Below are 25,170 nucleotides of genomic sequence, written 5' to 3' on the forward strand. Positions count from 1 at the left end.
TATCAAAAATTCCCTGAATTAGAGTTGGTTTATGCAAGACTATATTAATTTTTTAGATAAATTATTAGCTGCTACTACGCGCTTAATATTCAAAAAGCAATATTATTATTACAAAATAGTCTTAGGAAAAAAAATATAATTAACATAGTAAAAAGAAGAAAAAAAAAAGTCCATTTGTATTATATCTCATTCTTGGTTTGCACATTTCATTATTTTTTGTATGCAAGGTAGAAATTTTCCGCAGAGGTACAAAATCCTCACATAATGTTATTGCATAGCGTTGTCTTGAAGTTGGTTGGTAGAATAAAAATTTATATGACAAAATCCTCACATAATGTTATTGCATAGCGCTGTCTTGAAGTTGGTTGGTAGAATAAAAATTTATATGACAAAATTTTCTCCAAAGGTACAAAATCCTCACATAAATCCATACGTATGCGAGAAGATGAGCTGATGATCATGTATTGGGAAGGTAAGAGAAAAAGAACGAGTTTTTTATATGACAAAATGGGGAAGACGAAAAGTATGGGAAGGTGAAGAAAATTGGGCGGCAAAGTATCGAAAAATAAATGGTTGAAAAGGGTATCGTATGGAATAAAAAAAAAAAGAATAATAAAAGGGCATTATATTACAAATTGAGATGTATCAAGGGATTTTAAACGAATAATACTCAAAGGGTAACATAGATATTACGAAATTGTGACTTCGAGGACTATCAATTGTTTCCTTTTAGTATTTTAGGAATAGTTTAATTTTCTCTCTCATAAACACCACTAAAAATAAAAATTTCTTATAATATCATAAAAAATATCATAATTAAAATAGGATTTAGTAGGTACTAAATACCCTACAAGACAAGGTGGCAAGTCTTGGGAGTATTTTTAGAAGGAGAAAGCTCAGGAACACCCTAATTTTTTTATAAATAAAGAGAGCTGAGGAAAAAGAAAAAGGAAGTCTATGAGTACTTTTTAAGAAAGTTAAAGTACTTTTCTAGAGAGAGAGAGATAGAATTTTATATCGAGTGGAGGGAGAAGGAGGAAAAAAAAAAAACACTTTTTTATGCAAAAGGAGAGGGGAGAGAAGCATCTCCCAAGTTGTTGTCCTCTTCTCCATGTCCAATTTCTAAATCATGTTTTTTTCTTTTCAAAAAAGGTGAGACTAATTCTATTATTTTTATTTAAAAGTATACAAAAAATACGACAGGCAATAAAATACATACAAAATTATGCTAATTTAAGTGGAAACACTATTTCGATGGGACCGTTTACCAAGGTGGATCAGGTATAGGGTTCGTCCTCGTCTGTTTTTAGCTGTCGATAGACACACGAAAACTTTATCTTGCTCATGAAGAGCAAAAGATTATAGGTCGGTCCATACAATATTGGGCCACTTGTAAATAAAATGTCGATAGACAAAGTGTAACTAATTCTCGAAAAGCCAATTTATGCCTAACTTTAAAAAATTAAATTTGTGGAAATCTTTTTGCCCATCTGAGCTTCTCATGATTAAAAAATTAATATTTTTGGGAAACACCAACCCCCACTTCTTGACCTGGACCACCCTCCGTCCCACTTCCAGCCTTGTATTATTATTCCACTCTTGCCCCCGCTTGAATTGAATTACATTTCATTAATAACTAATATTGTGAATAAAATAATATATGCTAATTTTTTTGTTTTAAAAAATAATCGTCATGTAATTAAAAATTTAATTGATATTCATACTAATTTTTATAATTAACAAATTAAATATTTTAATTAAAGTACTATAATATTACTATGTTTTAATTAAAAATAATCTTCTTAGTTATGTATATTTACAATATATGGGCATCATATTAATTTATGTTAAAAATAGTAGTAGTAATCAAAGTATAAAATTTAATTAATTTAACGTGAACTTGAATTTATAGATGATTTTCCACTCATTCAAAAATTGAATTATTTTTTATTATCAATTAATATGCTATAATACATGGAAAAATAATATATGTTTATTTTCTAAATATAATTATTTAAAAATAAAATATTTCATTAAATTTTTATTATAATTATGTTAATTGTTATTTTTATTAATATCAAAATATTATTATTAATTAAGAAGTAAAAATGATAAAGTAATTAAAATAATCACATTCTTATTGGATATTTACACCATATGATTATCATATTAATTTATGTTAAAATAAAATAATTAATTAAATTAATATTTTTAATTTTTAATATTAATTTAAATTAATAGATTATTCTTTTTCTTTTTTCAGTAGTTAATTGTTTTTTTTCTGAATGATTGTACGTTGTGATAAAGCAATCTCTTTAGATAGTGTTTTCTCTGACAAGCATTCACGTTCCTCCATTCCTCCAACTTGCCCAATTTCAATCTTCTTTTTATAAAAGGTAGGTGTAGGGCCGTAGGCCCCTCTGCTCTCTTTCTCGCCTTCAATCATTCAGAAATAGTAGGTACTAAAAAAATTGGCTCGCCCGGCCCCACACTAATAAAATAAAAAACAGCCCGATGCGTAAAGTTCTCCCGTCTGTTGAATCCGAAAAATGAGCGTACCATAATGGATCTATAGTATGCAATATTATCTTATATTTTTATACGAAACTGTTTCCACAACTCGAACTCATGACCTCCTAATTACACAACAACAACCTTAAAGATGTTATCAAATATTAATAATTTATATGAAAAATATAATATTTATATACAATACATCGAATTTTAAAAATGTTGTAGACATGTACATAAAGGTGGTATAAATTTTCTTTTTAAGTGAAATTAATTTGGAAAAATAAAAGACAGATATAGACCGCACTAATATTGAACGAGAATTTAAAATTTTAAGATTAGAATAAAATTTAATACCTTGTTTTATGACACATGCGTGGTTGAAACACTTATTAAATTTATATACGTTTATATATTTTTATACATAAAATTATATATATATATATATATATATAAAATTTTTATATACAGCAGTTATCAAAAACTTTTGGTGGAGAGTGTAAAAATAACTATATTGTATTGAATTGTATATATTGAATATGTTAAGACCGGAGGAGCTCATGAGTGGGCTTGATACACATGGGTGAATAACAATTTGACCCAAAAGCTTAAGCTTATTGAGTCTTGAGTCTATCCATGTATATAAGCGCCCACCATCCACTTTAATTTTGTAATGTGGGACAAGCTCACAAGTCAAATTCTCAACAATCTCCTCTTCACTTGTGAGTTCCAACTGGCTTCCCCTTGAACAAAAATCATCTCTCTTATGGGAGTAAGCCTAATTCCCCAACAGTTGTTCAAGTGGGCCTTAGCACCAGCGCCTTACGTGCGTCGAATTACATTTCACGTGTCTCTGAACCAATCTTACCCCTCACATCTTGACCCTATTCAGATACATCCCCAACCTAGATGATCCTTATTGGCCTTAGTCACACACTTAGCTCTTCAACTGTTAACAAAGAATTAACTTCACGTCTCGACTTTTACAATGTTACTCACCTCGAGTTACAAACTGTCGGCTTTGATACCACTTGCTAGGCCCGGAGGAGCTCATGAGTGGGCTTGATACACATGGGTGAACTCCAATTTGACCCAAAAGCTTAAGTTTATTGGGTCTTGGGTCTATAAATGTATATAAGCACCCATCATCCACTCTAATTTTGCAATGTGGGACAAACTCACAAGTGAAATTCTCAACAGAAAATAATTTCAATCACTTATAATTTTAATGTATATAAACGTAGTTGTAAGATGGTGTACATAATTTTATAGTTTCTCTAATATTATAAAGGTTTTTTCCTCTTCCGTGTCATTTTTCACAAATGCCAAATTTACTATTATTTAAATAATTTTTTTAAATAATTAATAATTAAGGATATTAATGTAAAAAAAAAACTACACTCTTAAAAGCATGACACAATTCAAATTTCAAGTCTTTGCCTAAAGCCCATCCATAACTATGCTAAAATGCTCTTATAATTCCTAATATCTACTCCTTTAAATAAATTTAAATATTGTTTAACTCCTAATTATTTTCTTTTACAATAGTTTTCTCAAAATAAATATAAAATTTTTTAAAAGAACACACAAATAGCGCTTCCCCATGCCTACTTTTAATAATTTGAATTTGAATTAATTTTATAATTTTAAAGATAATTTAAATTAATTTTATAATTATTAATGTATGTAAATTGAAATGTATTATAATGCATATATTTCTATATTTTTGAATAATATAAAATTTAAATTAATTATATAATTTTGTGTATATGTAAATATAAACAAAAGATAGAGAAAGCAGCCACTAATGATTTAGATCAATTTTATAATATAAAAATACTGGAAAGGAAAGTGGTTAAATTGGAACCAATTTATTTTTATTTTTTAAAAAAGATTATTCTAGTTGCACCCATTCATAGTGGGGGTATTTTTAAAAATTTTTAAGGAGTCTTAAAAATAAATAAAAACATATAATGGGGCTAAAAATTAAGCAAGGGAGGAGTTCAAAAAAAAAAAATTTAAAATTTACTGAGCCTAGAATTAGAGTGAGAGGGGTTTAAAAATAAATATTAGAGGTGAGAGTGAAGTGGGAGAGTAGACCTAGCAAAATGGATACAAATATGTTAATATGAACTGAATCCGACCTGCTTTAACTGACTTATAATCAAATCGCTTGTTAAATAAGTCGAATATAATTTTAAATTTCATATCTGCCCCTAAACGGGTGGGATCGAGTTTATCCGAGCCAATCTGCTTAAAAAAAGCCCACCCAGTGACCCACCTTGACCCAGCCACCTAGACCCAAGCGGCAACTCAGCACTTAGCCCAGGCCCTCCCGACCCAGCACGCTTTCAATTTTACAATTTCAAATTCAATTGATTCAGTGTTCATAAATTTTTCTTCGTTCAATTTGACGGGCCGTGACTACGCCGCTGGCCCGCTGCGCCGGTGCCTGCTTCACGCCTTCACAGCCTCGCGAGTCAGCAGTCCCCTTGAAGGTGAAACCCTCGCCTTGATGAATCTTCTCCATTGCAATAGTAGATCAATCATGATATCATGTGCGTCCTTCCCCAACTCCTCAAATGTTTTCTTGCAAAATGATGAACTTTTTAGAATGAAGTTTGTGGAGCTCTCAAACATGATTAACTCCATGCCCCAATCTGCCTTGCTTGAGTTTTTTGAATTGCGTTATCATTCTTGCATTCATCGAATATTCAGAGCATTTATACTTCTGAACAAGCATCTCTCTGAACTGTGGATCTGATGATGCTCCAATACCCTTTAACAAAATTTAAAAGACGACTCATTTGAAACTGATGAGAGATGCATAGAATGTGTGGAATTAATTTAAGCAGTTACTGGACATTGACATACACAAGCTTTTTGAGATTGCATTGGAGCTGCATTTATGGCGTCAAAATCAAAAGAAATGTAGCGCAGTAAGTGATCAACAGGGTTTTTTCTTATGGGGCAAGGGAATCCCGCATCAGCGAAGAACTGTGTCAGCACAAAGAAAAATTAGATTTTTATCTGTTTAAACCTTTTCCATATTAAAAGGATGAAAATTTATCATTAAATTTAAAATTGTATGAATTTGAAAAAAGGAATGCGACGTAAATTTGTTTCACAATCTTAAATTCAAGACTTAAAATTCACTCTGAAACTTTAATTGGAGTTAGACTCATTCGAGTTCTCCAAAATAAACAGCTTCCCCACCAGAAAGTAGGAGCAAATCATCGAACAGGTTCAACAACTCACTGCTGGGCTGGTGAATTGAGCAAACCAAAATATTTTGGTTTAATTTTGCAAAATCTTTTCTGTGTTGGTTATTTAATTTGTGCAAAAGTTGCTTTTCTTGGATAATTGGTTTGTGTGCATGCCTTGTTTTGCTTGATCCTTTTTATCCATTTATTTGGGCGAGATATTTCTGGTTCTTTTGCTTTTTTTATGATGTTGGTCTTTAAATTTTACACAAACTCAAAATAAAGTTCAAATTTTCTGTCATTTTGTAGCTGGTATTGCTTAGTTATTTTAAATAAAGTTCAAATTTTCAGTTCATAACATGGTTGTACAAAGTTAGAGTTAATTAATGTGATCTCTCTACCAACTCTTATGATATTTACAACTTGAGATAGTAGTGGAATGGATTGAAGTATAATCTTATTTGTTCATTCTTCCTTTATTTGTTTCATTTCTCTATTTTTTGCAATTCATTAGAAGGATTAGAAAAAAATGTCTCAGCGAATGTAGTTGATCAAAATGATGAAATGAGTGAAAAAGAAATTCAGATGCCAAATTTATTAAACGTAGAGCCCACAAAGGAAATAATTCCATAGGTTATAAGAGTTAGGAAAAATACATCTAATATTTGGACAGATTTTGAGTTGATTGAAGGTGGAGATGAGCAATATGCTCAATGTAAGTATTGTCTTTAGAAATATCTCTACCATAGTAAGAACTCTGAGACCTCAAACTTACATTGTCATATAAAAAAAAAAATGCATGGGTAAGAAAAATAATGATATGAAACAAATGCTAATGAAGGTGATGGGCAATTGTCTTTGCATGCAAGAAAACTTGATCAAACTGTACAATGTAGGAAGTTGGCAATGACAATTGTGAGACAAAATTTTCCATTTACTCTTATTGAGTATGAAGGAATTCATGAATGAGTTTTAGAATTAAATCCAAATACAAAATTTGTTTCGAGAAATATTGCAAAAGCTGATGTTATGAGGATTTTTTCCAAAAGAAAAGACTATATCCATGGACTTTTGTTGAATAATTCTAGTAAAATCTCTTTGACCGTAGGCTTATGGACTTCATTAAACATTGATGACTATTTATGTTTAATTGCACACTTTGTGGATAAAAATTAGAAGTTTCAAAAGAAAGTGTTGAGTTTTTCAAACATGCCTCCTCCACACACTGGTCTAACACCTAGTAACAAGGTGATGGACTTATTGGTGAATTGGGGTATAGACAAAAAAATATTTTCCATTTTATTAGATAATGTTACATCCAATGACTGCTTTATAAAGTTTTTGAAGTCTAATTTTAAGTTGAAAAATGCTTATAGAGGAGGGAAAGTTTTTTCATGTTCGTTGTTACACTCATATATTAAATCTCATTGTCCAAGATGACATAAAATTATTTCATTTAGTTGTGGACAAAGTACAAGATTATGTCAAATATGTGAAGCATTCACAACATCGAAAGTTTAAATTTCATGAACATTGTCAAAAGGTGAGGGTGCCATGTGTGAGAGGATTTCGCCAAGATTATCCTACTAAGTGTAATTCTACTCATATTATGCTTGAAAGTATTTTGTACTATAGCGATGCTATTTGCCAATTCAAGTTTAGTAAGAATAATTTCAAGTTTTGCTCAAATGATAATGAATGGAAGGAAATTGAGAAAATTGTTAGTTTCTTGAAGGTTTTCTATGATACGACAAATCCTTTTTCTAAGACATCGTATTCAATTACAAATTTATATTTTCAAGGAATATGGAAGGTACAAGTAACTTTACTTGATACGACATTTGGTAATGATGTTTTTTTAAGGGATTTGGCTAGTGAAATGCAAGGGAAATTCGACAAATATTGGTCACATTATAGTAGAATTTTGGCAATGTCTGTTATTCTAGATCCTCGTTTCAAGATGCAATTTGTATCTTATTATTTAAAAGAAGTCCAACCAATGTCTTGGAAAGAGTAAGTAAACAATATCAAGCATGAGATGCAATCTCTTTTTGATGAATATGTGAAGCACCACTCCCTTTCGACTTCTAAGAAAATTCCTTCCTTTGAAGCAACTACTAGTCATGATCCCGATCATATGACACATTACAATATGCATTGATGTGACACTAAAGAAAGATGCTTTTTAAGTACAAGTTTCATTTTACTTTTATTATACATTTGTAATTTTTTAAATATTTTCATTCTTATATACTTGTTTTTAGGATTTTAAATAATTTGCTAAAGAAAAAGAAGAAACTTCAATATCAGAATTAGAAATGTTTTTTTAATGGTAGATTATGATAAAGAATTGAATATTTTGAACTTGTGGAAGAATCATGAATATAAGTATCCAATTCTTTCTAGAATGGCAAGAGATATCTTATCAATTCTAATATCAACCATTGCATTGGAATCGACATTTAGTATTGGAGGAAAAGTGATAAATATGTCACATAATTCTCTTATGCCTGATAATGCTGAAACTATCATTTTAAGTCGTGATTGGCTATATGGTCGAGGGGGTATGCTTATTTAACTATATTTCTACATTATTATAATTATTATGTATTATGCAATATTCATTTATTTATCTTTTAACTTTTGAATGCAGTTGAAGATTTTATAGATAAGGAAAACTTGACGAAGATATTGCTTAAGGTGAAAGAGTAGGTTGTAGCTTATCTAGTGTGGCTTGCTTTGTTCGACTTTATTTAAACACTACTACACCAGTGCTTCTATTTATCTTTGAAAATTATGTAGTTAATAAATTGTTGAATAAATTATTTGCAAATATTTTTCCCACTTTGATAGCTTATCACTTTCAAGATGCTAATTAATAAGTTTTATTTATATTATTTGATCCATAAATTATGTTTTGAATTCTTTCATGATAGGCACACGAGAAGAAGACTTTGATGTAATAAATGAAAACATTACAATTGATTAGAGAGATTTACATTCATATGATTTTGAAGTTGTTAAGAGATTTATTGAGATTGCTTAGTTTGTTGAGAACAGTTTTATTTTGAGATTCACACGCTTTGAAAATAGTTATGTTTAAAGAAACTCACATGGCTTAAGAATAGTAATGACATTTAGATTTTAGAGAGACACACGATTTGAGTTTCTATTTTGATTTGGATTGAGACTAATTTCTTATATTTTAATGTCGACAATTTTACTTATAGGAATCAGAAGTTGTTAATTAGTAGAAACGGTTGATATAGTTATTAGAAAAGTTAATATACAAGTTAATCGCAAATTATTGTATACAACTTCAATTATTATGACACAAAATAAATTATTAATAAAATAATAAAAAAATTATGTTTGATAATAGTGGGCTATCCGCCATGAATTATCTGACCCAAACCATCATTAATCCATCACTTAAATAAGTCGAATATAGATTATGATTTTTTCACCTAATAATCTGCTTAATCCACCACGGATTATCTGACCTGGTCCGCTTCGTCGGGTATACAGGAGAGAGAGGACAAAAAGAAAACAAAACTTGGATGCGGAGAAAAAACTCAATCTCCTATTTTAAAGTAGGCCTACAAATGCACTGAGTCGAGCTTCAACATGTTCAGTCTCGGCTCGGCACGGGCTAAGGCTCAACATTATTCAAGCGAGAAGTCAGGCTTGAGATTGGCTAGGGACAAAAATTATTGGCTCGGGCTTGAGCTCGGGATTAAAATTATTGGCTCGGGCTCGGGCTCAAGCTCGTTTGTAGCCCTATTTTGGATTCCCTTAGATATACAGATCTACTGTCTTAACAGAGTAAAACTAATTTCCAGGAATTTGATTGAGCAATGGATAAAAAGCAATTAAATCAGATCAAACGAACTGTAACAATGACCAATGAAAAAAAGAAAGCTTCATAAGATATAAAAGAGAGAATCAGAAGAAGAACCAAAAGAAACACATTAAACACATTATATTGGGGCTACTTTCCCCATATAATTTTCTCCTTCTTTGGAGCTATACCCAGCCTGCCATTTTTATAGTCCTCACAAAACAGGTCATGACCCATTAAGACAAATTTGGGTCTTTGAAATTCAAGCCGTTTATGAACAGGTCAAGCCATGATTCGCCCCTTTATAAATGGGTCACCTGGGTTCGGGTCACCTGGGTGACCTGTTTATTTACCTATGTATACCCATTTAACCAAACCCTAATCTCTTGCCGTCTATCTTACCCACGCCACACGGTCACGGCCACACGCCCACTGCTCTCTGCCCAGGCTCCCAGCACTGCACGCCGCCCGCACGCCGCACCCCATGCAGCCCAGCCCGCAGGTCGTCGTCGCCGCAGCCGCACGCCGTCCCCCTCACTCTCACTCTCACTCTCACTCTCACTCTCTCGGTTCTCACGATCTCGACTCTCCATTAGTAGTGTCGCCGCACGCCGTCCCCTCCCTCTCACTCTTAGTCTCCCTCAGTCTTCGACTCTCCCTCTCGTCTCGGCTCACTCTCAATGCAGCGTCAATCTCCCTCTCTCGGCTCTCTCAGACTCAGTCCGATCGGCGTCGATCTGCACTATTATTATTATTATTATTATTATTTACATTTTACATTTTTTAAAAATTTAATAAATAAAATAAGTATTTTTTAAAAAATAAATTTATTTCTTAAACAGATAACTCGTGATCCGCTAGCTTATTAAATGGGCTGATTAGGATTTACATTGTGACATTTTTAATATCAGTTCGTTTATGACCCGACCCGTATTCAACCCCTTTTGCCACCCCTACATGTTTATGATAGATTTGCATAGAGCAAAATGGAGAGAGAGAAGGAGAAAGAGAGAAGAGACCTTACTTGCTGGCTGCGTACACAAAATCCAGAGAGCAGATCTTCAAAATTGATGATCTTCCACAAAAATAGCAAACTTAGAAATGATTTGTTACAGATTTGCAGAAAGTAAAATCGAGAGAGAGAGAGAGAGAGAGAGAGAGAGAGGCTGCAAGTTACCTTACCTGTGGGCCGTGTATGCAGTCACAGAGAGTGGATTGTGGAGCTGCATTGCGCCTGTGCTGTCGTTGGGTCCCTACAGAGAGTGACGAGCCAAATAAAAGAGCTCAATTGAGTCTGTGACCGAACTGCTCAGGAGCCGAAATGAGCGGCTTAGTTTGTTTGCAACCCTATTTCAGAGAGAGAGAGAGAGAGAGAGAGAGAGAGAGAGAGAGAGAGAGAGGAGATTTAAAATAGATCTAAAACTTTTAGTGGGGCTGGGAAGACCCTTGATTGCTACCACGCTTTCCTTAAAAGATGCATATGACATTAAGTACAACATTACACATTAATAATTTAGGCTCTATTTTTTTTTCCAACTCCTAGCTTTATGTCTGATATTTCATCCGTCGAAATCCACAAACAAAAAATTCAAATATAGAACTTAAATTTATGTCCTCAATCACAACCTCACATACAATTTTAAAAATTATAAATGATGTTTTTACAATTGGGAAATTGAGTACTAAAAATCTTATGGGAAAAAAATACCTGTTGTAAAAAATTAAAATTTATTTTTAATCTTTTAGAAAATGTTAAGTTTTTTTTTTTTTTTTTAATTTTTCAATATTTGTCTTAAAAAGATAGAACACAAAAGATTTTTTCAGTTGCAAAAAACAACTTTTATTTTTCATGTCTACATTTTTCAATTAATTATAAAATCACACCTTATTTTATAATTTTTCAAATGTCATATAAGAATATTAAATTTTACAAAACAACAAATAATATTTTAAAACTTTTCTATACCAAAAATTAGAAAATTTTAAAACAAGGTAACCCTTTTAATTATTATTTTTAAAAATAAAAATAACACAAGTTTCCACAAGTGAACAGTTTCAACATTTTTTTTTTAATTAGTTTCTTGTTTTTCACACAAATACCACAAAACTGAGAAAATAAAAATGAATTTTTAACAATTCTTTAAAAACTAAAAATAAAAAAATAACAAAACTATTTTCAACCAAAAAGAGGTTTCCACATGCCAATGACATGAATGGGTAGAGCAGGAATCCTCTTCAGGAAAATGTACCAAGTACCTTTCGACCACATACAATTGAATAGGATATCACTTCTACAGCACAACGATTGTTGTCATCGACATTTTTCCTTTTAGTTTTTTTCCTTTTTCAGTAGTATCAAAATTAATTGTCCTAATTCCTGCAGGTACTTTTCCAAATTCCAAAGATTTGAATCTGCATGTGTCCGAAAAACAGAGGCCAGGAATTGCATAATAATTTGTTCCTTCTTTCTTTTGGCAATAAATTTTTCTCAATACCAAAAGGAAATACATTCCCATTCATGGCAGACCCTACCCACAAAATAAACGCATCCACAATTTTGTAATTGAAGACTGCTTACATGCACACTATGCTGCAAATGAAACAGAAACAGTGTCACGTGCAAAGGGTCAGCAACATTTTGATTAGGTATCTGCTTGCTCTTGATCGGATGCGCGCTGCTCAGCAGGAGCACTAGAACAAATGGGCTTCCTAAACTGCACTAGGATCATGGTCATGTTGTCGCATCCCTCGCCGCCAGCTGAAGGCGCCAAACACCGGTCAAACACTCTCTCGCACACTGTCGAAAGCTTGGTTTCCTGCATGATTTGTGAGCCATTTTTTCACCTATATGCACCACAATCTATAATGTTCTAAAAGGTCTGCAAAACTCACTGATTTTAGCTGTTCATCGACATAGTCAACTAGCTGTTGGCTTGACATGCAATCCCTAGCACCCAGCACCAAAAACTGTTAGTTGGAATTTATGGAAGTTGCGATTGAGACAGCTCCAAAAATTAGATATAGAAATATAATACAGCTAAATAAGAGAAATATTTATTGGAGCCCTTTAGTTGTATCTGCTATCCTTTCATCTATCAATAAAACATATGACAGATGCTCTAAAACTAGAACCTCTCAGATTTTGGCATCTTGGCAGCATGCAACAAGTGGAAATTAAGTTTAGGATTGCAGTATACGGGCTTGGACTAAAAGGAGGTTACAGAGAATTATGTCCTCTTCAGAATGTGCAAGGCCATTCTAGTCCCTGAACTCAAAAGTATGAATTTCATTGTGCCTATTTAATGGTCAGGATAGAAAAAGGTGCAGTTTCAGAAGAGCTGCCCCCAATCAGTGGTCAAATTCACCAGATCAATTGTTTGCAAACTAAAAGCAGTAAGTGGCCTTTTTCACTAAAGGCCAAGAGCAAGCAAAAAATAGAAGAAGCGGTAAGCTTATTGCTTTCTGCTTGGAAGAAAAAGAAAACAAGCTGAACCAAATATATGGAGAAGGGAATAACTAGGTGAATCACCTATTAGAAGAAAATATATTATTTTGGTAATTAGGTTGCATGAGTGGGGGTATTTTTTGAGTTAACCATGCCCTTTAGGTCATGTTAAATTTAAAATTCTTTGATAAATTAGCATGACTTGCTTTGTTTTGCAATAAACAAGTTCATACTAGCCATGTTATTCATTTATCGAGTTGTGTTAACTAATATTGGAAATTCCATTTGACTTATTAGTGGGTAGGAGGGGCTTAGATGAAAGCAAATTATGAGGGTCAAGCTAAAACATAAATAGCATATGAGCTGGGGCAGAGCGAGAGAATAAAAAAAAAAAGAAAAAAGATGGGGCATGCTGAAACCAGGTGTGACACCTGGCAGCACTACAAACCAGCAGCAGCCACCTGGCAGTCCTGAAAAACCAACAGCAGACACCTAGCACACAGATGTCAGCACTGCTACCCTGTTGCCACCAGCTGCTACGATCCTGCCATGTGTCCAGCAGCTGTCTTGATTTTTCCAACCCTGCAGAGCAGCCTGAACATAGAAAAGAATACCACAAACTCTTGCTGAAAACCCTAGTTCTGTAGAGAGAGAGAGAGAGATAGAGAGAGAGAGGGAGAGAACTTTGCAATTCAGAGGGAAACTTAGACTTAGTTGAAGAAGCTGAAAATCAAGCTAGGTGTTCTTAATTTTCATTTATTCACTCAGGGATTTTGGGTATTTAAAGGAAAAAAGGGTAGAAACTTATATAAAGTTGAATCCTAATAAGGAAGATTTAAGTTTGTTATCTCTAATCACTTGATATGGCAAAGCTTGTATATGCATATGTTGAATTGTTGTGTGTAAAATAGATGGCACCATGTGTTGTTGTGGCTGTGATATTGTGGAATTTGAGCCTCGGGTGAAAGGCCCTAAACCTCCGGAGGGTATTTCCACATTAAGCGATGGTTGGCCAAGTTAGAGTTTGGCACTTGTTAGTATTTCCGCTAAGTGGTGGTCGGCCAAGCTGGAATTTGGCACTTGTTTGACATAAAATGTGCACTTAGTTGGGATAGCACTACTATGTTGGGGAAAAAATATGTGTAAATGCATGCTATTTGGATGTTTTGTGATGGTCACTTTTGAATAGATTGCCTAGAATAAAGAGTGTGTTCATGCATATTGCCTTGAATAAAGAGTGTGTTCGTGCACCTTTTGATCATGCATATATATAAGAAATTTTGTGTTAAGCATTGAAATCCATATTTGAATAAGGGGGAGTTAGGAATGTCTACTAAGCTTGTGGTTGCTCACCCTATTCCTTAATAATTTTAGGTTCAATTGAAGGAAAGGACAGCTCCATTTGTTAGACCTTCCAAGATACTACCATTTTGACATGGATTACAGCTTGGTAGGAAGACAATAAGGATACTGTTAAGATTTGATTAAAAATGAATGACCTAACTTGAAGATAGGTCTCTCCCTCTATTTATAATACAAATTTAAAATACATTATAATGACAATAATACCGTTACTAACTCTCACTAATTAACATACTAAGACACTCAATAATAATAATACTAAAAGACATATATAACCTCTAACACTCCCCCCTTAAGTTGGAGCATAAATGTCATAAGGTCCTAGCTTGTTACAAATGAATCCAACACGAGCACCCCCCAACGCTTTGGTAAACAAATCAGCAAGTTACATGTCCGACTTCACATAAGTGATTGTAATGAGCTTCTACACAAGTTTCTCCCGAACAAAGTGGCAATCAATTTCAATGTGCTTTGTCTGCTCATGAAAGACTGGATTGGAAGCAATATGAAGAGCAGCTTGACTATCACACATCAACTTCATAGGATGAGAATGCAGAAAACCCAATTCTTCCACATGTTCTTCAACCAAACCAGTTCACAAGTAGTGTGAGCCATAGCTCTATATTCTGATTCAGCACTTGACCTTGCCACCACAGTTTATTTCTATTTTTCCAAGAAACCAAATTACCACCAACGAAGATATAGTACCCAGGGGCGGATCTCTGATTGGAAGGCAATCTAGCCCAATCTGCATTTGTATATCCATGGATATAAGTGTGACCCTGATCATAATATAAAAGACCTCTCCCAGATGCACCTTTAAGATATCTCAAGATACGAATTACTGCGTCCAATGACTTGTCCTTGGAGAATCTAGAAATTGACTTACAACACTTGTTGCAAAAGATATATCCGGCCGAGTAACTGTGAGATAATTCAAAATTCAACTTTCCAACAAGTCTCTGGTATTGTTCAGGATTAGGTAGCAAATCACCTATATCCGACATTAACTTGCTATTAGGATCCATGGGTGTATCAACCGGTTTAAATCCCAACAAACTAGTTTAATCTAACGGATCAAGAACATAATTCCTTTGTGACACAATAGTTCCAATACGAGATCACAATACTTTTATATCCAAGAAGTATTTCAACGGTCCCAAATCTTTGGATTAAAACTTAGTTTGTAGAAAAAAATTTGAATACCTTCATCATCATCATCCTGTAATAACAATATCATCCACATAAACAAGAAGGATCCTACCTGATGAAGTATGACAATAAAACATGAAATGATCCACAACACACTGTCGAAGACCAAACTCAAGTACTACAACACTGAAATGACCTCTAGGAGACTGTTTTGACTCGACACACTAAGCCTGACTCCCCTTGAGCAACAAACCAGGTGGTTGCTCCATATAAACCTCCTCCTCAAGGTCACCATGCAAGAATGCATTTTTTACATCTAACTGATGCAAAAGCCAGTGGCAAGTAGAAGCCAAGGCAATGAGCAGACGTACTGATGTAAGTTTGGCAACCAGAGAAAAAGAATCAGAATAATCTAGACTATACACCTGAGTGTATCCCTTAGCAACAAGACGAGCCTTTAGACGAGCCACATAATCATCGAGTTGAATTTCATAATGTAAACCTAGCGACAACCAACCATAGAGGTACCAAGTCCTAAGTACCATTGTCATGTAAAGCATTCATCTCGTCAACTATAGCATCCCTCCAACCTAAATTGGCTAAGGCTTCCAAAACATATTTAGGAAGGGTAGTAGATAATAGATCAGTGACAACACAATAATAGGAGGGTGATAAGTAGTCACAAGAAACATAGTTGGAAATGGAGTGTTGAGTACATGTGCGTTTACCTTTTCGAACAACAATAGGAGGATTAACATCATGAGAAGTATGATCATTAGACAAGGAAACTAAAAGCGTGGTAGTAGAAGCCGACGGGGACTCTTCCTTGGAGCCGCCGTCATGAATGTTCCTGCAAATTAGGATGATCAAGGCGATGAGAAGGACTCGAACAATATGGAAACTCAGATGGTTGGTTGGGCAAGGACAACAACGTAGAATCTAGAATATTAGGCAAAGGAAGAGACTCATTGAGTTCAGAAGTGCTCAGTGACTAGGTGTAGTAAGGTGTAGACTCAAGGAATGTAACATCGGCAGAAAAAAAGAAGTGATGCAGAACAAGACTATAACAACGATATCCCTTTTGAGTATACGAGAAGCCCAGAAGACACATTTTACACCACGAGGATCCAACTTATACACCCCAGGAGTTAGTTGATGAAAAACAGACACATACCCAAATATATGGGGAAGAGAAAATAAAGGTGAATTAGTAAAGAGAATTGAGTAGGGAATTTTACCACTAAGAACATAGGATGGCATTTTGTTGTTCAGATAACACGTAGCAAGTACAACATCACTCCAAAACACTTTAGGTACATGCATTTGATAAAGTAAAGTGCAACTGATTTCAAGAAGATGTTTATTTTTTTGCTCTAAGCCCCATTTTGTTGAGAAGTGTAGGCACAAGACAATTGATGAAGAATACCAAATTGAGTCATATAAATAGTGAATTGTGCACCGAAAAACTCTTTAGCATTATCACTTCGAAGTATTTGAATTGGCAAACCAAATTAAGTCTTTATTTCATAACAAAAGGCACAAATTACATGAAATAACTCAAAATGATCTTTTATTAAATATAACCAAGTCATTCTTGAATAATCATCAACAAAGGTTACAAAGTACCGGAAACCCAACTTGGACACGTCCCTACTGGGACCTCATACATTTGAGTGAACCATAAAAGGGCTTGTAGCTCGTTTATTGACCCGGGAAGCGAAAGAAACACGATGGGGCTTTCCTAGCTAACAAGACTCATACACAAAACTCAAACTACAAACAAGACATTTTAACTTTTCCAATGAAGGATGACCCAAGCGACAATGAATTTGGAAAGGTGTGGCAGCAGTAGTGCAGGCGGTAGAAGGAGATAGTGGCTCAAAGTGATAGAGTCCACCAGCTTCACGCCCTTCACCAATCGTCTCCCTTTGTCTTCAAATCTTGATTAACCACGGAATCAAGAAAAAATGTCATTGAACAATTCATGGATTTAGTAATTTTGCTAACAGACATAAGATTGAAAGGAAATTTGGGAATATATAAAAACGAAGGAAGGGAAATAGAAGAAGTGGGATTTACAGTCCCAATTCCCTTGACTGTAGTAATGGATCCATTAGCAAGACTAATACAAGGTAAATTTGCAAGATATTGAAGAGTGGAGAAAAAGTTAGGTATACCTGTGGTATGATCAGTGGTAGCAGAGTCTATGACCCAAGGACTAGGACGAGACGTACTGGATGACAGACATACTATGTGCTTACCGGATGGAGCAAAAGAGGCAATGGGAAGAGTAGCTTGTTGTGATGCTTGATACTACTGGAACTTGAAATACTCTTCCACTGACATAGAGACAGTATGTTGCCCCCCACTTGACCCCTTCAGTGGTGGCTGCATTGGCAACACGTGAACGGTTGTCGTGAAGATCCCAACACTGCTCAATACCATGATTATTCTATTCACAATGAGTGTACTTGTGAGGACTAAGGAGTAACTCTGCCTCGTCCGTGTCTAGCACCATGACTACTTGAACCATCGCAATAACTTTTGTGGTTGTTTGGTAGAGAACTAGAACCACTTTGTGTAGCAAAGCCTGTCCTTTCAGTGCTAGATGCAAGAACAGGAGAATGCGGCTAAAGGAAGCACGAAGGACACAAGAATAAACATCAGCAAATGACGGCAGCTCAGCACTAATGAGTATCTGGGACCGAACTGCCTCAAACTCAGGTCTCAAGCCCGCTAAAACACGAAGAACTGTTATTTGCTTCCTCTGCTTCTGCATCTCACGAACACCGGGAATTATAGGTTGGACGATGTTAAGCTTCTCAAGAATAAGCTTCATCTCTCCAAAATAATCTGCAATGCTCCAATCTCCATGTTGTAACTGAAAGTACACTTGGGATAAATCATGTTTGTGTAATATTACTGGAGTAAAGAAGTTTAACATAATCCCAAATCTCCTTGCACGTATTTAGATGCATACACAATCGTGCAATATGTGACTCCATTGAATTCAATAAAAGGGAAACAATCAAGGCATCTTCCTGAACCCACACATCTTTTCTCTTCTCATAAGAAGACTCAGATTGGAGCAAGTGGTCAGATTTCCCTAATCCTGCTAAATAAATCCGAACAGCTTTAGACTATTGAACATACTTCTTTTTATCCAACTTTTAAATCGTAATTTGCGACAGCGATGTAGGAAACAAATTTTTTGGATTCATAGATTCCATCCCAACACTCGCAAATCAGCAATCACACCAAAAACAAGAAGAACAATCAAAACTAATAAGGACAATCACAAACTATGTGAAGCACTGACACACCAACAGACAAGATGAACAATTCATCAATGGATATAGCGTCGCCACAACACTCACTGTTGGAAAGTTTCAAAATTTATCCAGTCAACTCTCCTTGATTATAGGAGAAATTTTTGTAATTATGTAAATTTACTCTCCTTGATTATAGGAGAAATTTATGTGATTATGTAAATAATCTTAGGAGATATTCTAGGATATTTCTTAGGAGATATTCTGGGAGATTTGTTAGCAATTGTCATTTCTTCCTTTTTTTATATTCTTTCCTTTTAGATTATCCTTGTAGTCTATAAGACATTCAGATTGTACCTAATTTTACAACAATAAGAAATATTATTTCAATTCTTCTTCACTTCTAGATGGTATTAGAGCCTGGTTTTCTTTTCCTTTTGGCAATCATAGCCTCTAAAACCTAGGCCTCATTGCCTTAACTCTTTCAGCCTCCATTATGTCTGAAATTTCTAAAACTTCCACCATGGCCAGACCTAAACCTGTGGTCAACACCAAAATTGAAACCAAGGTAGCCCATACTGAACCCCGTTAGTCCATATCACAAATATCTGTATCAATGAAGCCAACTTCTTGAGATGGTCTCAATCAGTTCGAATGTATATTCGTGGGAGAGGTAAGATTGGGTACCTTATTGGTGAAACCAAGGCCCCTGACAGAGCAGACCCATCATATACCATATGGGATGCTGAAAATTCCATGATTATGGCTTTGCTTGTGAATGCAATGGATGAAGATATTAGTGCTAATTACATGTGCTATCCTATTGCAAAAGAACTCTGGGATAATGTTAGTCAAATGTATTCTGACCTTGGAAATTATTCCTAGATTTATAAATTGCAGCAAAAAATTGTTAAGACCCAACAAGGGGAAGATAGTGTGACTAAGTATTTCAATGTCCTTAAGAGACTATGGCAGGACTTGGATCTATTTAATGATTATGAATGGTACAGCCTTGATGATTGCAACTACAACAAGAAGACGGTGGAAAATGCAAGAATTTTTAAATTCCTGGACTTAATGATGAGTTTGATGAGGTCAGGGGGGGGGGGGATTCTTGGTAGATAGCCTCTGCCTCCAATCAGAGAGGTATTTTCTAAAGTGAGACGTGAAAATTGTTGCCGGAATGTTAGGCTAAAGAAAAAAGGGGTTGATGGAATAGTTGAGAACTCGACTTTGGTTGCTACTAATCCTACTGTTTTGGCTGTTGCTAATGCCTCTGTACAGCGGTCATATCCCAATCAAAAATCTCGAGTATGGCGTGACTATTGTAATAAGCCACGCCATACCCGAGAAACTTACAGGAAACTACATGAAAAACCAGCAAATTGGAAAAGCAACAAACCTGGACCTGGAAACAACCAAGTGATTCCTAGAGCAAATGAAGCCCAGACCAATGTTCTAAGTTCAGGGTAGATGGATCAACTGCTGAAATCCAATCTGATATCCGATACTTCTATTGGTTCCTTGGCCCAAACAGGTAATATGTCGAGTGCCTATTCCAGCTCTTTAGCCTTTGCACCATGGATTATTGATTCAGGTGCATCCGACCATATGACTAGAATATCTCCAAAATTGCTACAGGGGGAGAATTGCTACAAAATAATCCCTCTTCTGAGTTTCGTGTTTATACTAGAGGCAGCTATCGTTCTAATACGAAGGATCATCCCACAATTTCAGAGCAGAATCAATCATCACCTCCAAAAACTGGTCATTTGGAAATCCCAGGTAATCCTTCTACAACACTTCCAGTTGATCAATCTACTGACCTTGATATACCCATAGTAATTAGGAAAGGAGTTAGAACCTGTACCACACACCCCATTGCCAAATATTTATCATACCACTGACTCTCTCATAATTATAAGGCCTTTACATCCAATATTTCTCATCTATTTGTTCCAAGGACCATTCAGGAAGCTATGGATCATCTGGATTGGAAGTTAGCAGTTCTTGAAGAGATGAATGCACTACAGAACAACATTATTTGGGAAATTGTTGATTTGCCAAAGGAAAAGAAAACTGTAGGTTGCAAATGGGTGTTTACAGTTAAATGCAAGGCTGACAACAATATAGAGAGATATAAGGCAAGACTTGTTGCAAAAGGGTTTACAAAAACATACGGAATTGACTATCAAGAAACTTTTGCTCTAGTGGCCAAGATAAACTCAATCCGAGTGTTACTCTCCTTAGATGTACATTCTAACAGGCCCTTACACCAGTTGGATGTAAAGAATGCCTTTTTAAATGGAGATCTAGAGGACAAAGTGTTTATGGAATTACCACCAGGGTTTGGAGGTAATCTTGGCAGAGATAAGGTGTATAAATTGGAAAAATCATTGTTTGGGCTCACGCAATCTCTGAGAGCTTGGTTTGAACGCTTTGGGAAGGCTGTAAAGGGTCATGGTTACAGCCAAGGTCAAGTTGATCACACCATGTTCTATAAGCACTCAAGTGAAGGGAAGGTTGCTATTCTAATTCTGTATGTTGACGATATTATTTTGACAGGTAATGACAACCATAGTAGTTAAAAGCGCGCCTTAGGCGCAAGGCGCAGTGAGGCGAAGATGCTTGCGCCTCATACCAGGTGGGGCGAGGTGACCTGCAAGAGGCAACCCTAGGCAAGACGAGGCGCAGTGGGGCGCGAGGCACAGTGAGGCGCGCCTTGTGAATTTTTAAGTCATTTAAAGGAGAGAAATAGCCCAAGCCAGACCCGTATCCCTCATTCGACTCAAGTGAATAGAGCCCTAGCCCCTTTCGACCCTTCGAAGCCCTTTGTGAGTTCGTTTGTGAGCCTTTGAACCAGCCGGAAGCCTTCGCGACTTCGTCTTCGAGCTCAGAATCGTGAGTTCATCTTCGACATTTTGAAGAAGCACGACCCTGCGCGACTTCGTTTCGAACCAGCCGGAGCCCTCGCGAGTTCGTCTGCCTGCCTTCGAAGCAGTCGTGAGTTCGTCTGACTGCCTTCGAACACAACGTGAGTTCGTCACGTCGTCTTCGACATTTCGAACCAGTTGCGAGATAGTCTTTAAGCCTTTGAACCTTTGTAAGTCTTCTTCTTCTTCTTCTTCCGCTGCTTGCGTCCTGCTGCCTGCTGCTTCTCTTCTTCTTCTTCTGCTGCTGCTGCTGCTGCTTCTCTTCTTCTTCTTCTTCTTCCTGCTGCCTGCTTGCTGCGTGCTGCTGACTGCTGCCTGCTCTTTTTCTTCTTCTTCTTCTTTATATGTAAGCTTATAAATTAAATATTTGGTTAATTAATGTAAGCTTATAAATTATAACTAATACATAATATTTATTCTTTTTACAGAAATTTAGCTACTGTTTTTTAATTTATAATATTCAGTTAATTAATGTAAGTTTATAAATTATAACTAATACATAATATTTATTCTTTTTATTGAAATTTAGCTATCGTTTTTTAATTTGTTTGGAAGTGCATTATATAAGTCTTAAATTTTAAATGGGTTATTGTCTGGATTAGGCTATTAGCTAATAATACAAAATGAGTTATTGCCTAATTTGCCTGAAATATATGATGCATTGTTTTTTCAGTTAGGATTCGGGATACCAAGTCTAAAATCTTAAATGGATTCTAGTTCTGGATGTGGGGCCTTGGCAAAGAAAGATCTTGTATGGAAGTATGCACATTTGGAGGATCAGAAAAATAGAAATAATTTGACTTGCAATTTTTGTGTTAAAGTCACAAGGGGAGGAATATTTCGGCAAAACAACACATTGTCAAGAGGATTTCGAAATGTGAAAGAATGCTCTAAGTGCCCTGCTCATGTATGTGAGGAGATTAAAGAGTATATGTTGAAGAAAGATATGGAAAAGGAGGAAAATGAGTTATTGCCCGACTTTGATGATATAGATCATTACGGTGAAGATGAAGAACATGAAGTTCAAGAAATTGACATTTGTGGCAAGAGAGTGCTTACTGGTGATGGAAGTAAAAGATCATACCAATCCAACTTGAAGAAACCAAACCAGAAGGGGTCTATAGACTTGTTTTTTACTCCCAATCCGAAAAATGCGGTTCAAGCTAGGAAAGAAGGGAAGATGAAGCAAACATCAATAAATGAGGCGTGCAAGAAAGAACTAAGAAAAAAGGCAATGGGAGATTTTGCTAGGTGGATGTATGATGCTGGAATACCATTTAATGTTGTACGTCTGAGTAGCTTTGCAGTGGCACTTGAATCGATTGGACAATATGGTCTTGGAATAAAGCCATTTAACTATCATGAAGTGAGAGTTCCTTACCTAAAGGAGGAAGTTAGTCGAATGAAAGAGTTGTTGAAGGTCCATAAGGAGGAATGGACAAAATATGATTGCTCAATTATGTCCAATGGTTGGAGAGATTCGGTTGCTAATAAGGACATAATAAACTTCTTAGTGAACTCTCCAAGGGGATCAGTATTCATCAAGTCTATTGATGCTTCTAATCTTATCAAGAATGCAGATAGAATGTACAGATTACTTGATGAGATGGTAGAGGAAATTGGAGAATCAAATGTGATTCAAGTGATAACTGACAATGCGTCAAACTATGTTGCAGTAGGTAAGAACTTATTTTTAGAACTACTTTCTATAGTGTATATATTGTTTATTTTAATATTTTAATGGCTTCATTCCTTGATTTTTGAATAGGGAGATTGTTGGAAGCAAAGAGGCCACATTTATATTGGACACCATGTGCTGCTCATTGCATTGATTTAATTTTGGAGGATATTGGGAAGATGCCTTCAATTCATGCAACTTTGAAAAGGGCAATTTTTTTGAATGGCTATATCTATAACCATGTTGGCGTTGTGAACTTGATGAGACAATTCACTAGAGGAAAGGAGTTATTAAGACCTACAGTTACAAGATTTGCAACTACCTTCATCATCCTTCGTTCAATCCACCTTCAAAAGAACAACTTGAGGAAGATGTTTACTTCTGAAGATTGGAATACTACTAAATGGGCAAAGGGGGCAGCTGGCAAAAGAGCAGCTACTATTGTTTTGATGCCTACTTTTTGGAGTACCATCGTCTATGCTCTTAAGTTAACAGGTCCACTTGTTCGTGTACTTCGTTTGGTTGATGGGGAAAAGAAACCTGCAATGGGATACATTTATGAAGCAATGGATAGGGCTAAGGAAGCCATAGCTAAGGCTTTTGGTGAGAGAGAGGATAAATTCAAGGAGGCATTTGAAATTATTGATACGAGGTGGGGATGCCAACTCCATCAACCGTTGCATGCAGCTGCACACTACTTGAATCCAGAATTTTTCTATTCAAACCCCAACATTTTGCAAGATGAAGAAATTATGATGGGTTTGTACAAATGTATTGCAAGGTTATTGTCAACTATTGAAATGCAAGATAAAGTTTCAAATGAGTTGGAAAAATACAATGCCACTAGTGGCATCTTTGGAATTAGTTTGGCAGTGAGACAAAGGAAGACAAGAGCACCAGGTAAAGTGGCATTTGTACTACCTCTTTCTTTTTGAAAATTATTTTTGCTATTTACCTAGTAGGTATTCATTTAAAATTTATTTTATAACAGCGCAATGGTGGATGGCATATGGATCAACAACTCCAAACTTGCAAAAGTTTGCTATGAAAATTCTTAGCCTCATGTGTAGTGCTACCGGCTGCGAAAGAAATTGGAGCATATTCCAACATGTAAGTCATTAGTATATCATGGATTAATTATTAAAGAACAAGAACTACCAATCTATTGCTTTTTAGAATCATTATTAACCATATTACTTTAAACTTTTTGCAACTTCATAGCAAAAGGAGAAATAGGCTATCCTAGCAACGCTTGAATGATTTGGTATTTGTGAAATATAATCGAACTCTGAGGCGTCGATACGACAAACGTGACACCATTGATCCCGTCCTCCTAAAGGACGTTGATGATAGTAATGAGTGGTTGATTGGTAGGATGGATGGCGATTCTGATGAGGATGATGAACTTGTGTTTGAAGATGATAATTTGACTTGGGATTCTGTTGCTAGAGCTGCTGGACTAAATAACCCCCCGCATCACACTAGATCAAGAATAAGTACAAATATGCCATCATCGTCTAGAGGAAGAGGAAGAGCTTCATCTAGTAGTGCAACCAGTGCTAGGGTCGACCACAATGTTGGAACTTGTAGATGAGGATGAAATCCAAGTGGATAGTGCAGAGGAGACAGAAGAGGAAAAAGATGTTGGAGAAAACAGTTCTGATGATGAAGAGGAAGATGATATCTTCGCCGACTTAGTTGATGATGAGTGATGAGTGATGATTGAGGAGGATTTTTAGATTTTATACTTTGAAATCTTTTATTGTACTCTTTTCT

At 35.3% G+C, this 25,170-nt stretch overlaps 1 protein-coding gene and 1 long non-coding RNA gene across 4 annotated transcripts in view; both read right to left on the reverse strand.

Annotated features, from left to right (window-relative positions):
• Positions 1 to 9,679: 9,679 nt before the first annotated feature.
• Positions 9,680 to 10,971, reverse strand: LOC131158288 (uncharacterized). The gene is made up of 3 exons (XR_009137441.1): positions 10,733 to 10,971; positions 10,575 to 10,630; positions 9,680 to 10,292 (listed from the first exon to the last, which is right to left on the reverse strand). It is a non-coding gene; the product is annotated as an uncharacterized LOC131158288 (long non-coding RNA).
• Positions 10,972 to 11,998: 1,027 nt separating this feature from the next.
• The window catches only part of LOC131157817 (probable protein phosphatase 2C 60), a 96,944-nt gene continuing 83,772 nt past the window's right edge, over positions 11,999 to 25,170 (reverse strand). For all 3 annotated transcript variants that reach the window (XM_058112216.1, XM_058112217.1, XM_058112215.1), the window contains exons 10-11: positions 12,448 to 12,502; positions 11,999 to 12,371 (exon numbers count right to left, since the gene is read on the reverse strand). In XM_058112216.1, the coding sequence (XP_057968199.1) occupies positions 12,198 to 12,371; positions 12,448 to 12,502 (229 nt within the window). In that variant the 3' untranslated portion in view covers positions 11,999 to 12,197. The remainder of the gene's footprint in view (positions 12,372 to 12,447; positions 12,503 to 25,170) is intronic.

Source organism: Malania oleifera, chromosome 6 (assembly GCF_029873635.1).
Source record: "Malania oleifera isolate guangnan ecotype guangnan chromosome 6, ASM2987363v1, whole genome shotgun sequence".
In the NCBI taxonomy this organism is placed as follows: Eukaryota; Viridiplantae; Streptophyta; class Magnoliopsida; order Santalales; family Ximeniaceae; genus Malania; species Malania oleifera.